Here is a 12,087-nt window from a genome sequence, read left to right as displayed (position 1 = left end):
TTTTTAAAGTCATATTGTTTCAATATATATAAAGATAATATTCTTTTTAGATAAACTAAAAAAATAAATATACACGGAAGTAACAGCTAAAATTGTCATTTTATAAAAAATAAACAATGCATAACATAGAAAACAATTTTTGAGAAAATGCAAGAACTTCTGAAAACAAATGCATAAATTATCTTTCTTTTTTTTTTTTTAATCTTTTCCATTAATGTATTTTTCTTCGTAAATTCTGGAAACAAATTATTCAAAAAAAAAAAAACAAGGAGAAAAAATGAACACAAGATTACCTTGCTGAAGACAAAAAAAAAAAGAAAAGGAGAAGAAGAGGACCAAGAAGGCTGCACTCGAGCAGACATAAGAAACCCTAGTAGCGTACACATCGAGAAGCCAAGTGTACGACTGAGCAGCGATGAAGCTTGACGTAACGATGAGGGAACCCGGCGAGATACTACCAGAGCACAAACAGGAAAAGTCGCCGTACGAAGTTCTTCAGCAAAGCAAAGCTTCAGTTGAGGAAATCATTTCGAAAATGCTTTCTATGAAGAAAGAAAGCACTCCTAAATCTGAAATTCGCGAACTTGTTACTCAGATTTTCATCAACTTCGTCTCTCTTCGTCAGGTAATGATAGCCTTTTTGTTACAAAGGAAGTGATAAAACTATTCAAATGAATATGATTAGGGTTAATGACGAGCTGTTAGTACTCTAGATCACTCAATTCACGTATATTTACATATCATCCGTATGAATGCTAGTTGTTGTAATTCGATGCTAGTTGTTTGATCTCAATGCAATTTATCGACTAATTGAATCTATGTACATGTGCTTCTATTCCTTCTTGCTATTGAGCTAATCAGGTCTATGAGTCGTTTTGTTAGTTGTTAGAGTTAGTGTTCATTTGAAAAATCTGCTAATTTTATCGAGAAGATTAGATTTAGTTGTTAAAGTTAGTTTCGTTTGAATTGTTTCAAGTAAGTCTTCTAATCATATCTAGAGGATTGGAGAGTCGGTTGTGTCCTCTTGTATTTTAACTCTTGTTCTCGTTGAATGATATTGTCGCTTGATTGCTTCACTTCTCAAACTTGATACATGCTTCATTGTGAATTGCAAAGATAATGTCTCTTAGGCTGCACATATTTCATGTTAAGTTTAGATTTGTATATTTTATCTGTTTTTTTTTGTTTTTGACAAGGTATATTTTATCTGATTTTTTGGGGCTCTACACTTAGAGCAAGGTACCAAACTTTGAAATTTGTGTAAAGTGTTAGGCCGTCTTCTTTCATCTAACCATTCTTAAATCGTTTCAATAAACCAACGCTGGGATTGCCGGATAGCAAACTAATTGTGCCATGAAATCTATGTTAATATTTTCAACTGACTTCTTTAAACTTACCTTAAACATCCTCCCATAGGCAAATAGATCAATCTTGCTCGAAGAGGATCGTGTGAAGGGGGAAACGGAACGTGCAAAAGCTCCCGTGGACTTCACCACACTGCAGCTCCACAACTTGATGTATGAAAAAAGTCACTATGTGAAAGCTATAAAGGCATGCAAAGATTTCAGGTCAAAATATCCTGATATTGAACTTGTTCCCGAGGAAGAATTCTTTAGAGATGCACCTGAGGAGATAAAAAACTCTGTTATTTCAAAGGATAGCTCACACAATTTGATGCTAAAGCGGCTCAATTTTGAGCTATTCCAGGTAAATTAGTTTAATGCAATTGGCAAGTACTCCTTTCTGTTTCCAAATTAGTAATTGTTTGCTAGCGTTATTTTCTCAGCATCTTGTTTTCCAAATTAGTGATTGTTTGCTAGCGTTATTTTCTCAGCATCTTGTGCTAAATGGGGTTGTTAGGTGTTTCACGTTGCTTGTGAATCAAAATTATCTTGCTCCTTAAACTCATGTATTCATGGACTATCATTTTTTTTTTTTTTAGAAAAGGTAACAAAAGGACTATCATCTTTATTACAATTACTAAATTGGTCCCAGAAGTGGATGCAGTGGAGTAGGCGGTCATAAGAATGTTGTTACAAGCAATAAAGATATACTTTGAAGCTATACCCGGCTTGGCTTCCGTTTACTGGCGCTTTTAACTGTGGATTCTGTACATATTGCACTTATATATTCCTTTTCTGAATAGATTTTATTTGTAGAGGTCGTAACATGTTATTGCATGAGCCGGAAAATCTCGGGGTCATTCAGTATTGGCTAATCTGCAGGTCAAATTCTATGCTTCTCTTTTATTTAGCTAAGTTTGAGGTCCATGGAGGTTTATACGTCAATAGGGAATAGAGATATTCTGAAAATATACCTACCTTGGCTTTCCAGTAGTGGTGCTTTCAGTGGATTCTGCACATATTGCACTTACATAATCTTCTTCTAATGTGTTTCATTTGTTTTATTTTTATTTTTTATCAAGAGTAATGTGTTTCATTTGTAGATGTTGTAACATGTTACTTCATGAGCTGGAAAAAGATTTGGCATCTTTTAGTATTTGGCTAATGTTGAGGTCAATTCTATGCTTCTCCTTTCTTTAGAACTTGTATTAGACAATATGTATCAGCTGTAGCTTTGTGTTGAACTTATATGGCCATTGGAGGAGTGGCTGAAGCTCCTTTGTTTGGGTGTGTGTGTGATAAGTCTGGCTGTGGCTTTGTGTTGAACTTACTTATTTGCTGTGTCAGCGCAAAGAATTATGCAAGCTTCGTGAGAAACTGGAACAGAAAAAAAAGGCTCTACAGGAGACCATTGCAAACAGGAAGAAGTTCTTGTCAAGTCTCCCGTCACACCTAAAATCACTCAAGAAAGCATCCTTGCCGGTGCAGCACCAACTTGGAGTTCTGCACACAAAAAAGTTGAAGCAGTTGCAATACGCAGAGTTGCTTCCTCCGCCTCTCTATGTTATTTATTCACAGCTAATGGCCCAAAAAGAAGCCTTTGGAGAAAATGTGGAGCTAGAGATTGTTGGTAGTGTGAAGGATGCTCAAGCTGTTGCCCGTCAGCAAGCAAATAAAGACACTGGTGGGTGCCAGTCTATGGATTTCTTGTTTGGGCTTATCATGTGTTTTTTCTCTTTGTTGAAACTGCTGTGTAAACCTTAATATCTTATTTTATTCTGCATGCCTGTTCATTTATCCGCTGTCATTTTTGGTTGCACTACAGTGGATGTGCTAGTTTTCACGCTCAATTTCACCGACTTTATCTCCTTTAATTTACTTTAGCTTGATTGTATTTATCCGGCTGAACCCTTTCTTCTTTCCCAGTTTGCTTCCTTTGCTCTTCTTTAAATGTTCTTTCCTGAATGATAAATCGTTTGTGTGTAGGTGTGTCTGCCAGCTTAGAGAGCTCGAAAGTTGATGATGATATAGATGAGGAAGATGATGGACAAAGGAGAAGAAAGCGTCCCAAAAAGATACCCAGCAAGGAAAGTCTGGAGCAGGCTGGAATTTATCAAACTCACCCACTTAAAGTCACACTTCATATACACGATGATGAGAAATCTGATTTACAATCTAGAAAACTTGTCACTTTGAAATTTGAGTACTTAATTAAGTTGAATAGTGTTTGTGTTGGAGTTGAAGGCTCTCAAGAGAATGCTGATAATGACATCTTATGCAATTTATTTCCAGATGACACAGGCCTTGAACTTCCACACCAGGTTTTCAGCTTGTGATATAGGATTACTAATTTTTCATTTTACTTTCAACTGTTTGTTTCAGTATTTCTGATTGATTCAACTTCTTGTGTTTTCTGCAGTCAGCTAAGCTAATTGAACATGCTATTGCATTTGATGAAAGGAGAACCTCACGACCATACAAGTGGGCCCAGCATCTGGCAGGCATCGACTTTTTACCTGAGGTGTCACCATCGCTTAGGGTTTTGGAGACTTCAAATGATGAGACAGCAAAGCACGCTGCTGTTATATCTGGTCTGTCGCTGTATCGGCAGCAAAATCGGGTGCAAACAGTTGTGCAAAGAGTCCGTGCTCGGAAAAAGGCTCAGCTGGCTCTAGTGTGAGTCACTGAACTGTATGTTTAGCGTCATGGCTCTGTAGGGACAATATCATAGATGAGACTGACTTGTGGCAGCGATGATCTTACGTGCAGTTTTGTTTTGCTGAAGATGTTTGAATTTATTAAAGATAGTGAATGTTTACCTTGCTCTGCAAGTTCGTACTCTGCCTTCTTTCTATTTTCTACTCTGTCCTCGTGTTCACGGAGAATGATGTGATGTCTTGTATTCTTTTGTACTTTCAGTATTGAAATTCTATCTCTAGACTTGTCTTTTACTTCTATTCCTCCTTTATTTTTTGCCTTAAGGTTAGAACGGAAGGTCTAACTCATATTGGAAATTTGAACTGTTTTTTGGCTGAGTTACAGGGAGCAGTTTGATTCTTTAATGAACCTAAATTGGCCAGTTCTAGCCGGTGGAAGTGTTCCTTGGGCTTCACATGATCCTCGCTGCAGTTTGCATGCATGGATCCCTCTTGGTTCATCTCCTAGTCAGGTTTCATCATTGGCTATCAAAGAAACAGAACAAGTTCAGCATCCTACAGAAGTTGTGGTGAATGGAAAATCTGCCTCTTCAAAAGAAGAGGTCGAAAGCACGAGGGAGGATGGGGAGCTTCCATCCTTAGTTCCTGCCACTTCTATAAATGATACTAATTTCACGCCAAATAAAAAAACTGCTTTTGATCATTCGACAAAGCTGGCGTTCATTTCAAAGAGTACCGGCTCTCCAATTTCAAAGGGGAAGTCACCGAGTTTTAAGAAATACGGAGATGATACAGACCTTATTCTGGAATCAGATAGTGAAATGGATGACATTGTGCAGATTGAGCAGGATAGTAATAATGCACCTGCATCTGCTGGGGTCAGTGATAACTCATGGGTGGACTGCAAGGTTCAGGAATATTGTCTTGTTTTGATAAGAAAGATGAATAACGAGGAAAGAAAAATGAAATTGGAATCCAAGGTCTAACATCATTCCTTTTTCAGTTTCTATCTCAAAATTCAATTTAATTTTCCTCTTCATGAGTGGCTAACATTATGGTAATTCTTATGGCAGATCAAAATCAGCAAGGAGTATCCACTTAGACCTCCTCTTTTCACATTGAGCCTCTATGAGGCAATACAGGCAGAGAGCTATTCCAAGGTGGATAGTTCTGTGTGGTACAATGAACTTCGCAGCATGGAAGCAGAGGTTAGCAGTAACAAACTTGATGGTTTAGTTTTGCAGCCTGTGGCTATGTTACATGGATTCTTTATTTGCTTAGACCATGTTAAATGGGTTTCAGTGTTTTACATCGATCTAAAAGTGTTTTACAGTGAAATGCAATTCAACCGCAAACCTGTGGCTAATGTCTCACTCAAAAGGAGACTCCGGTCTTATTCCTTAATTGCTAACAGAAACATTTTATTAACCACCTTAGGTTTGAGGAGTCCTCAGACAATTAGCTGAACATGTTCATTGATTGAGATTGTCTGATGTCAGTTTTCAACAAGTTTATTCGTCAATCTTATACTGAAGTAGCTATCTAATCTATTGCAGGTCAATGTTCACATAATAAATGCTATACCTGCAGATGAAGAAAACTTAGTCCTCGCTCATCAGGTTCGTTGTCTTGCCTTGCTGTTTGACTTTTATGTTGAAGACGGGGGTTCATCTTCTGAGAAGAGAAGGAGCACTTCTGTGATTGATGTTGGTTTGTGCAAGCCTATGACTGGTCAGCTTGTTGCTCGATCATTTAGAGGAAGAGATCATAGGAAGATGATCTCATGGAAAGACGGCTCGTGCACCCCTGGCTATCCGTACTAGGTAATATCCCAAATATTGTTACCTTTTGAAACTTTATTTCTTGCGTGTGCTGGGTTGAATTCAACTCCATGTGATTTGTCTTTTGTTCTATACCATGTACTACTGAGATTAACATTGCAACGTGCCGTCTCTTGCTGACACTAGGATGCTATTTGTTGTCCATCTTGTCAAAATGATGGGGCTGATGCCACTTCTTGGCACGTCTGTTTTCTTTTCGGTTGTTGATGCCTTGGTTGCTGTTTGTAAGGATGATTCAATAAGTTAGTGGGGTTCATACACTTCCAGTTTTTTCCAGAATTGGTTAGACAATGCTTGATTGATTATTTGGTTAAAGCACATGGTGGGCCAGCTCTGCCGATTGAGGGAAATATTTTGAAATGGTATTGCTAGTACATCATTTAGTATGTTCACCATATCGAATGGTAGAACCATGAAACATATGCACCGTATCAATAGCATTAATGTTTGGTCGACATCTTTTTATACTATTGCTTAATATAAGCGCATTTTTAACTATATTTTTTTCTTCCGCGTTTGCGTACAAAAACCTCTTTAACAAGTGCTCCGCGGTGTCCATGTTAATATAGTTGGATGGATTCAGTGGCACGATCAATTAAAATCAGCTTGTGCAGACATTTGATCAATAAGATGCAATAAAAACGAATGGCAACTCATTAGTGTTATTGCGGATCGTCAGTTTGCTTGTGCACGTCTCTTAACCTATCAGCAGCGAGAGATCAGTCTCTTTGTAACCACTATGTACCATTTCAATGTGAAATAAGAAACATTCCCTTCTTTTTTGTTTTTCTTTTGAAGTTTGAAAGGAAAAACGTTCATTCAAGTATCTAAATATCACAAACATTACCTGACTCGAGTTGCTATACGATATTACTGGTAAGGAAAGCCGTTTTCCTTCAATTTGCAAATGATCCACACCAACATCATTAGTTAATAATGTTACGGTGACAATTGGTCTTAAATTACGCAGCGAGATTTGCAACTATTACCTTGAATATTTTGTATTCTAGTGATGACCAATGCACTTGAATCTGCATATTTCGAGTTTCAAACACCACCATATGTGCCTCAAGGCTTTCGGCTGATTTGTTGAGAAACAATTATTTTTAAGTTAATGCTTGTGTTCACCTGAAAATTTAACTCAATTTGCAGCTGTTTATGTCTCGTTTAAGACCAGGAGAAAGATGTTTGTCAAGATTAGCAATCACCGACGACTCCACTCAAAAACACCATTGCGGAAAAACATTTGGAGAGCATCCTAATTCTTTTCACTTTCTACTACAAAACGTACAGCTTCCACTTTGAACAAATAATTACTTTCAATTATGTTGCTCTAACCCTTTAAAAATGCCGCCAGGTGTGTCTCAATCCGGCTAAAGTTTTTTATTTTTGGAGAATTCAAGCAACATAACCGCCGAATCAACTTTCAGCCTGTTAAAACAGTACATTGGTTTTCAAATCACATTTACAGAACACATTACAAAGAGGCTACATTAATATATGTATTTTTATATGTGTATCAGCTATCGACTGGGTATTTCTACATCCTGGCTCTATGCATGATGCCAACAAGGGAGAACAAGAAATTAACAGAAATAAAAACCTACAGCAAAAAGACAACTCTCCTCTTCCGATCTACAGTGAATACATCTTCCCTTTATGTACAGCCACCTACTATAAGTCTGTAAATATGGCTAATACCACTAACTTCTGAACCCCCTTTTATTTTTTACCATGGACCAGTCTGTGTCCGTCTTAAGCATCGCCTTTTAGCTCCTTTTTGAAGGTTCATCATTTCCATAACCTGTGTCACAAAAATGCAATACTTAAGCTTTTGGAACCAAAAATGCTATGCTAACTCAGATCAAGAAGAAAACAACACAATCAACGAGGCAGAATAGCTATGAGCTTCTATGGACAAAAATTGGATAGGATCAAACCGAGAAAAGCTGTGATTCTTGCACGATATGGATGACCAGACTAGGTGAAATTAACTATGTCTGTGGAAGCAAAATCGCGCAGAAAAGAACCCGCAAGGGTGGCCTAGTTGGTTGAGCATGAGGCTTTCATAATGAAGGTCTCATGTTCGAAACCCCCTGCCTACGATAGCAGGAGATTTGCCTTCTGGGTCGAGCTCGTCGCATGGGACTTGCCTAGTGCGGGTTACCTCTCCTGTGTGATTTGCGAGCTATTGCACAGGAGCTGAGTTTACCCGGTGCGCACCCAAAGGGTAGCGGCTGCGGGTTCCCATGTCATCAAAAAAAAAAAAAAATCGTGCAGAAAAGAAGAAAGCATGAGGGTTTGACTGGAAAGAGGAACCAAAAATTTTTTGTACCTGATTTTTCTGCATTTCCAACATTTCTTCCTGCAGCAGTTCAATCTAGTTAGTAATGAACCATTCAGACAGACAAAAGTTGCAATGTGATTTCATACAAAGTTACCTGTTTCTTTTGAAGTTCTTCGTTTTCTTCTTTTAGTTTTGCAACTTCTGCTTCTAGCTCCATAGTATAGGCCTAGAGAAAGTTAGAATAGATGACAATCAGTGAACACAAGAGTGTCATCAGATTAAAATGATGGACTAGTTCATGGGCTAGGCTACATTTAGGAAGACATGCAAAAGGTCATACAAATTTTGGTTGCTTTGAAAAGCAAAAATTGCATTACCTTGTAGTCAAGGGGATATTTAAAGCTTCTATGAAGCATGACCTTTCAGATCTTGTCATATTTAGATTTCAATACACTATCATTCTGCTGCATATGATATCAAATATTTTGTAGAGTTATAAAGATGCACGCCCATGGATAGTAAGAGGTAGGATGTTTTTTTTTTAAACTGGTAACTTTGAATAAGAGGTAGGATGTTAGTCAATCAAATATTGTCTAAAGTGACAAGATGAAGCTAATTTCTGTTTTCCTTTGAGTTCTACAGGTCTTCTACACAAAAATATGTGATTTTTTCTCCTTGTCATTCTTCCACCCCTTCCAAACAACAAATAGATTAGGCAAATGTTCAAAAGCCTTTCATTTGTCTTAAAATACTCAACTAAACTATTTAAAAGAAGATAAAACTAAAAGAGAACATGGAAACCATCTGGTGCTTTCTTTCTGATCACTTCATCTATGGTGTCTTCACCTATGATTTCATGTCTATAATATAGCGACCATACGAGGTGCTGGTGGCATAAATTCCTTTATATATTTATTCTGAGGACCATTAAATGTCTATGCTAAATTATTTCGAATGAAGTCAAAGCGACCTCTATATTTGCTAGCCTAAGCAATCCAGTGTGCAATGGTGGACCAGAATTTTCACTAAACGCAGTCAAAATATAAAGAAGTAACCACACCCAGGAACTAAATGACTATGAAAATGTCGGGTGCTTTTGCTAATGAAAATGAGAACCGCAGATGTATGTCTTTTTGCTATATTGCTACAGAGAAAATTAGAGGTAAAGACATGTGGTATTCCATAAACCTCTGAAAACATTAAGTTAACATCAATATATACCTCTGAAAATATTGAAGTTAACATTAAGAATTCTTGGAGAGTCGTACTTATATTTTCGATAGGTTTGGAGAGTCATGTAAAGATTAACTTTAATGGAAGATATGCAAATTAGTATTAACATTAGACATCCGATGGGCGTGATTGGTTGTTCATGTCTCTCAGCTGTATGATACAGATAATATTGAAAGTATTATTACCAGAAAGTAGACATATGTGCATAACTGTAATTTCATACCATTGGGCACAAAGTGTAACTAATCACCTAGTGAGGCCACAAAAACACCAGCAATCTTTTCCCATTAAATTTAATAGGATAATTTTATATTGAAAAACGTGAGATAAACTCCTTTGATGAGATATCAAGATAAAGATTTACTTTTTACAGGGAGAGAAACCTACTAAAATCGTTGAAATATGAAGATTATACACATAAGGACAGATGTTTGTGTTTCTGCTATACAAGAAGTGAGAATACATCATTCTTCATAATATTTTGAATAAGACAGTAACACAAAATGCATGCAATCATTAAAAAGTATAGATAATTACCTGCTTTCGAGCTCTTGATCTGGCAGCTGACTCTCTATTTTTTATCATTCTCCTTTGCCTCCTTTCAACAACCTTCTCCACAGTACTATATTTCCTGCCTCTTAAACCACCATTAAACACATAAGGAACTGGAGATACAGTAGATGGTGTATTATCTCCGTTGCTCTTCCCAAGTCCATCTGATGAAGAAACACCTGGAGATGCCGTTGCAGCTAGAGTAACCCCACCGCCTCCTAAACCACCTACCATACTCATTCCTCCACCCGTTAAGCCAGCAGCGCCTTGAATGAAATTAGAGTTGAGTGCTGGATTGCCCAACTGACCGTTATTTGGTATAGCCATCGGAGCACCATAGGGCAAAGCAGGCTGCTTAGGAAAAATCGGTTGCTGATGTGGCTGTTGTTGTTGTTGTGTGGATCGGACGCCATTCACATTCAGTGGCAAATTAGGAGACTGAATAACAGTTTCACCATTCTTGTTACCAGCCATTAAACCTGTGTTGTTCCTACTAGGTTGTTGATATCCAAATGCAAGCCCTGTATTATTATTCCCAGCATAGGACAAATCAGCAAAGATTGCTCCAGCATTATTCGATTTAGCAGCTAACTGTGCATCTTCTCTAACAACTCCAGCTCTAACTAAGAACTCTTCAAGTGTTATCTCCCCTAAAGTTTGTTGCCTTTGAGGCATATTTTGTGGCACCCCAACAACACTATTTCCATGTTCCTTTGACATATCCTTCCAAACTTCATCAACAGTTTTGTGGCTAAGTGTTCTAGGTAAAGTTAAAGAGCCTTGCCTCTGCAAATTTCCACTTTGAACACCAATTTCTTGCCCATTAATCCCAGGCCCTCCCATAGTATGACTCTCCTCAGCATTCCATATGTTCTTCAACAACTCATCCATGTTCATTGAACCAAAATCCTTACCACTCCCCCCAGTTGTGGTTAAAAACTCGTCGAACGTCAACGAATAGATAGATGGCTGACGTGGCAACTGAAAGTTTCCGGGCTGCTTCCCACCACTTCCACCATCCCCTGGTGGCTCATTTCCAAAGTTCTTGAAATTAAAGTTACCCCCCATTTTACTAAAAATCTCCACAACAATATTCCCCAACCCTACTTCAAAGCTCTCTCTGTTATTCAAGAATCACAAAAATATATGTCAGATCCAACAAGTTGTTCACTTCTCTTTATGCTGTTCAACCCCTCACATAAATGTACATATATCTACAGGTACACACAAGTGTATACTGAAATTGAAAGCAAATATACCTGGAAACAGATGGAAAATCAAATTGAAGCTAAGTTTCACCAACCCTTTTACAGAAAAATCATCAAAAACAAATTCTATTTGAATTTCACTTCATTCAACTTAGTTGACTGCATTTTCAGTTCACACCATGAACCCCAAAATACAAACTCCCCCACCCACCAATCCAAATAAAGCATATACTTTTTCACCTACCAAAGTATATCCACTTAAAATGCACAAACTCAAGTCAAAAATAACAAAGCTCAAAGATCAAAGCATAAAGCTGAAAACTTTGAAGGTAAGAAAACAAGAAAGCTAACACAAGCTAATCATTGACTACTTATCCATAAATAGAAAAATATTTTAGGTAACACCATTCTAATTGTAGCTGATAACAACAAGAAAAAAAAAAAAAAAAAAAACTTCGGTGACTTCCTGTTTACCTTTTTTCGTTTTTCCGGATTTTTTTTTTTTTTCTTGCAATGGTACGCTGCTAGACGTTTCTTCTTTGGTTGTGAGTGGTTCTTGAAAGTGCCAAGTGGCTCATTAGAACTTTTTAATATAAAAGAGAAATTGGTAGCCCAAATATAGTAGCTTGGATAATAAAATAATGGGATTGTGGGGCCCAAAGGTATAAAACTTGGGCCAATAAACATGGGGTAGGAGAGGGGTTGTTGTGACTTTGGGCCAATAATTGAAGGAAATGTGGTTGATTTTGAACCGTCCACGTAGAAAGAAATGAACGGTTGAGATGAGTTTGTTTGGTTTATATCAGATAGGTGGGATGGGATAGTGACAAGGCCATAAAGACGCACGCCCAAAAGTGTGCAGTACTGTGTGTAGGGCACTTGGTGCTTTAGGATTGGTTACTTTTTATAATAGGGAAGTGACCTTTATGGATTGCACTAATTTGGCACTTTCTTATTGGCTTGAGA

At 37.6% G+C, this 12,087-nt stretch overlaps 2 protein-coding genes across 4 annotated transcripts; one reads left to right on the top strand and one right to left on the bottom strand.

Moving 5' to 3' along the window:
- Positions 1-318: 318 nt before the first annotated feature.
- LOC132033387 (THO complex subunit 5B) lies at positions 319-6,692 on the top strand. 2 transcript variants are annotated; one of them, XM_059423352.1, is made up of 9 exons: positions 319-625; positions 1,417-1,707; positions 2,691-3,027; positions 3,330-3,664; positions 3,763-4,019; positions 4,386-4,980; positions 5,074-5,208; positions 5,557-5,823; positions 6,411-6,692. In XM_059423352.1, the coding sequence occupies exons 1-8, from the start codon at positions 416-418 to the stop codon at positions 5,821-5,823; spliced, it is 2,427 nt and encodes an 808-aa protein (XP_059279335.1). In that variant the 5' UTR covers positions 319-415; the 3' UTR covers positions 6,411-6,692. The 2 variants fall into 2 exon arrangements, with proteins under 2 accessions (XP_059279335.1, XP_059279334.1); XM_059423351.1 differs by lacking the exon at positions 6,411-6,692 and adding an exon at positions 5,968-6,101.
- A 509-nt stretch (positions 6,693-7,201) lies between these two features.
- LOC132033386 (ABSCISIC ACID-INSENSITIVE 5-like protein 5) lies at positions 7,202-11,706 on the bottom strand. 2 transcript variants are annotated; one of them, XM_059423350.1, is made up of 5 exons: positions 11,596-11,706; positions 9,899-11,029; positions 8,283-8,354; positions 8,177-8,206; positions 7,202-7,645 (listed from the first exon to the last, which is right to left on the bottom strand). In XM_059423350.1, the coding sequence occupies exons 2-5, from the start codon at positions 10,979-10,981 to the stop codon at positions 7,571-7,573; spliced, it is 1,260 nt and encodes a 419-aa protein (XP_059279333.1). In that variant the 5' UTR covers positions 10,982-11,029; positions 11,596-11,706; the 3' UTR covers positions 7,202-7,570. The 2 variants fall into 2 exon arrangements, with proteins under 2 accessions (XP_059279333.1, XP_059279332.1); XM_059423349.1 differs by lacking the exon at positions 11,596-11,706 and adding an exon at positions 11,173-11,482 and having other exon boundaries at positions 9,899-11,033.
- Between the last annotated feature and the right edge of the window lie 381 nt (positions 11,707-12,087).

Source organism: Lycium ferocissimum, chromosome 10 (genome assembly GCF_029784015.1).
Source record: "Lycium ferocissimum isolate CSIRO_LF1 chromosome 10, AGI_CSIRO_Lferr_CH_V1, whole genome shotgun sequence".
Classification (NCBI taxonomy): Eukaryota; Viridiplantae; Streptophyta; class Magnoliopsida; order Solanales; family Solanaceae; genus Lycium; species Lycium ferocissimum.
This window is presented reverse-complemented; position numbering and strand designations above follow the sequence as displayed.

Excerpts from the sequence above, each read along its gene's own strand:
- LOC132033387 (XM_059423352.1), top strand. The coding sequence starts at position 416 with ATGAAGCTTGACGTAACGATGAGGGAACCCGGCGAGATACTACCAGAG. Across the intron at positions 626-1,416 it reads ACTTCGTCTCTCTTCGTCAG|GCAAATAGATCAATCTTGCT; the intron begins GTAATGATAGCC and ends ATCCTCCCATAG. Across the intron at positions 3,028-3,329 it reads GCAAGCAAATAAAGACACTG|GTGTGTCTGCCAGCTTAGAG; the intron begins GTGGGTGCCAGT and ends GTTTGTGTGTAG.
- LOC132033386 (XM_059423350.1), bottom strand. The coding sequence starts at position 10,981 with ATGGGGGGTAACTTTAATTTCAAGAACTTTGGAAATGAGCCACCAGGG. Across the intron at positions 8,207-8,282 it reads AAGAACTTCAAAAGAAACAG|GAAGAAATGTTGGAAATGCA; the intron begins GTAACTTTGTAT and ends GAACTGCTGCAG. Across the intron at positions 7,646-8,176 it reads TGGAAATGCAGAAAAATCAG|GTTATGGAAATGATGAACCT; the intron begins GTACAAAAAATT and ends TTTGTGACACAG.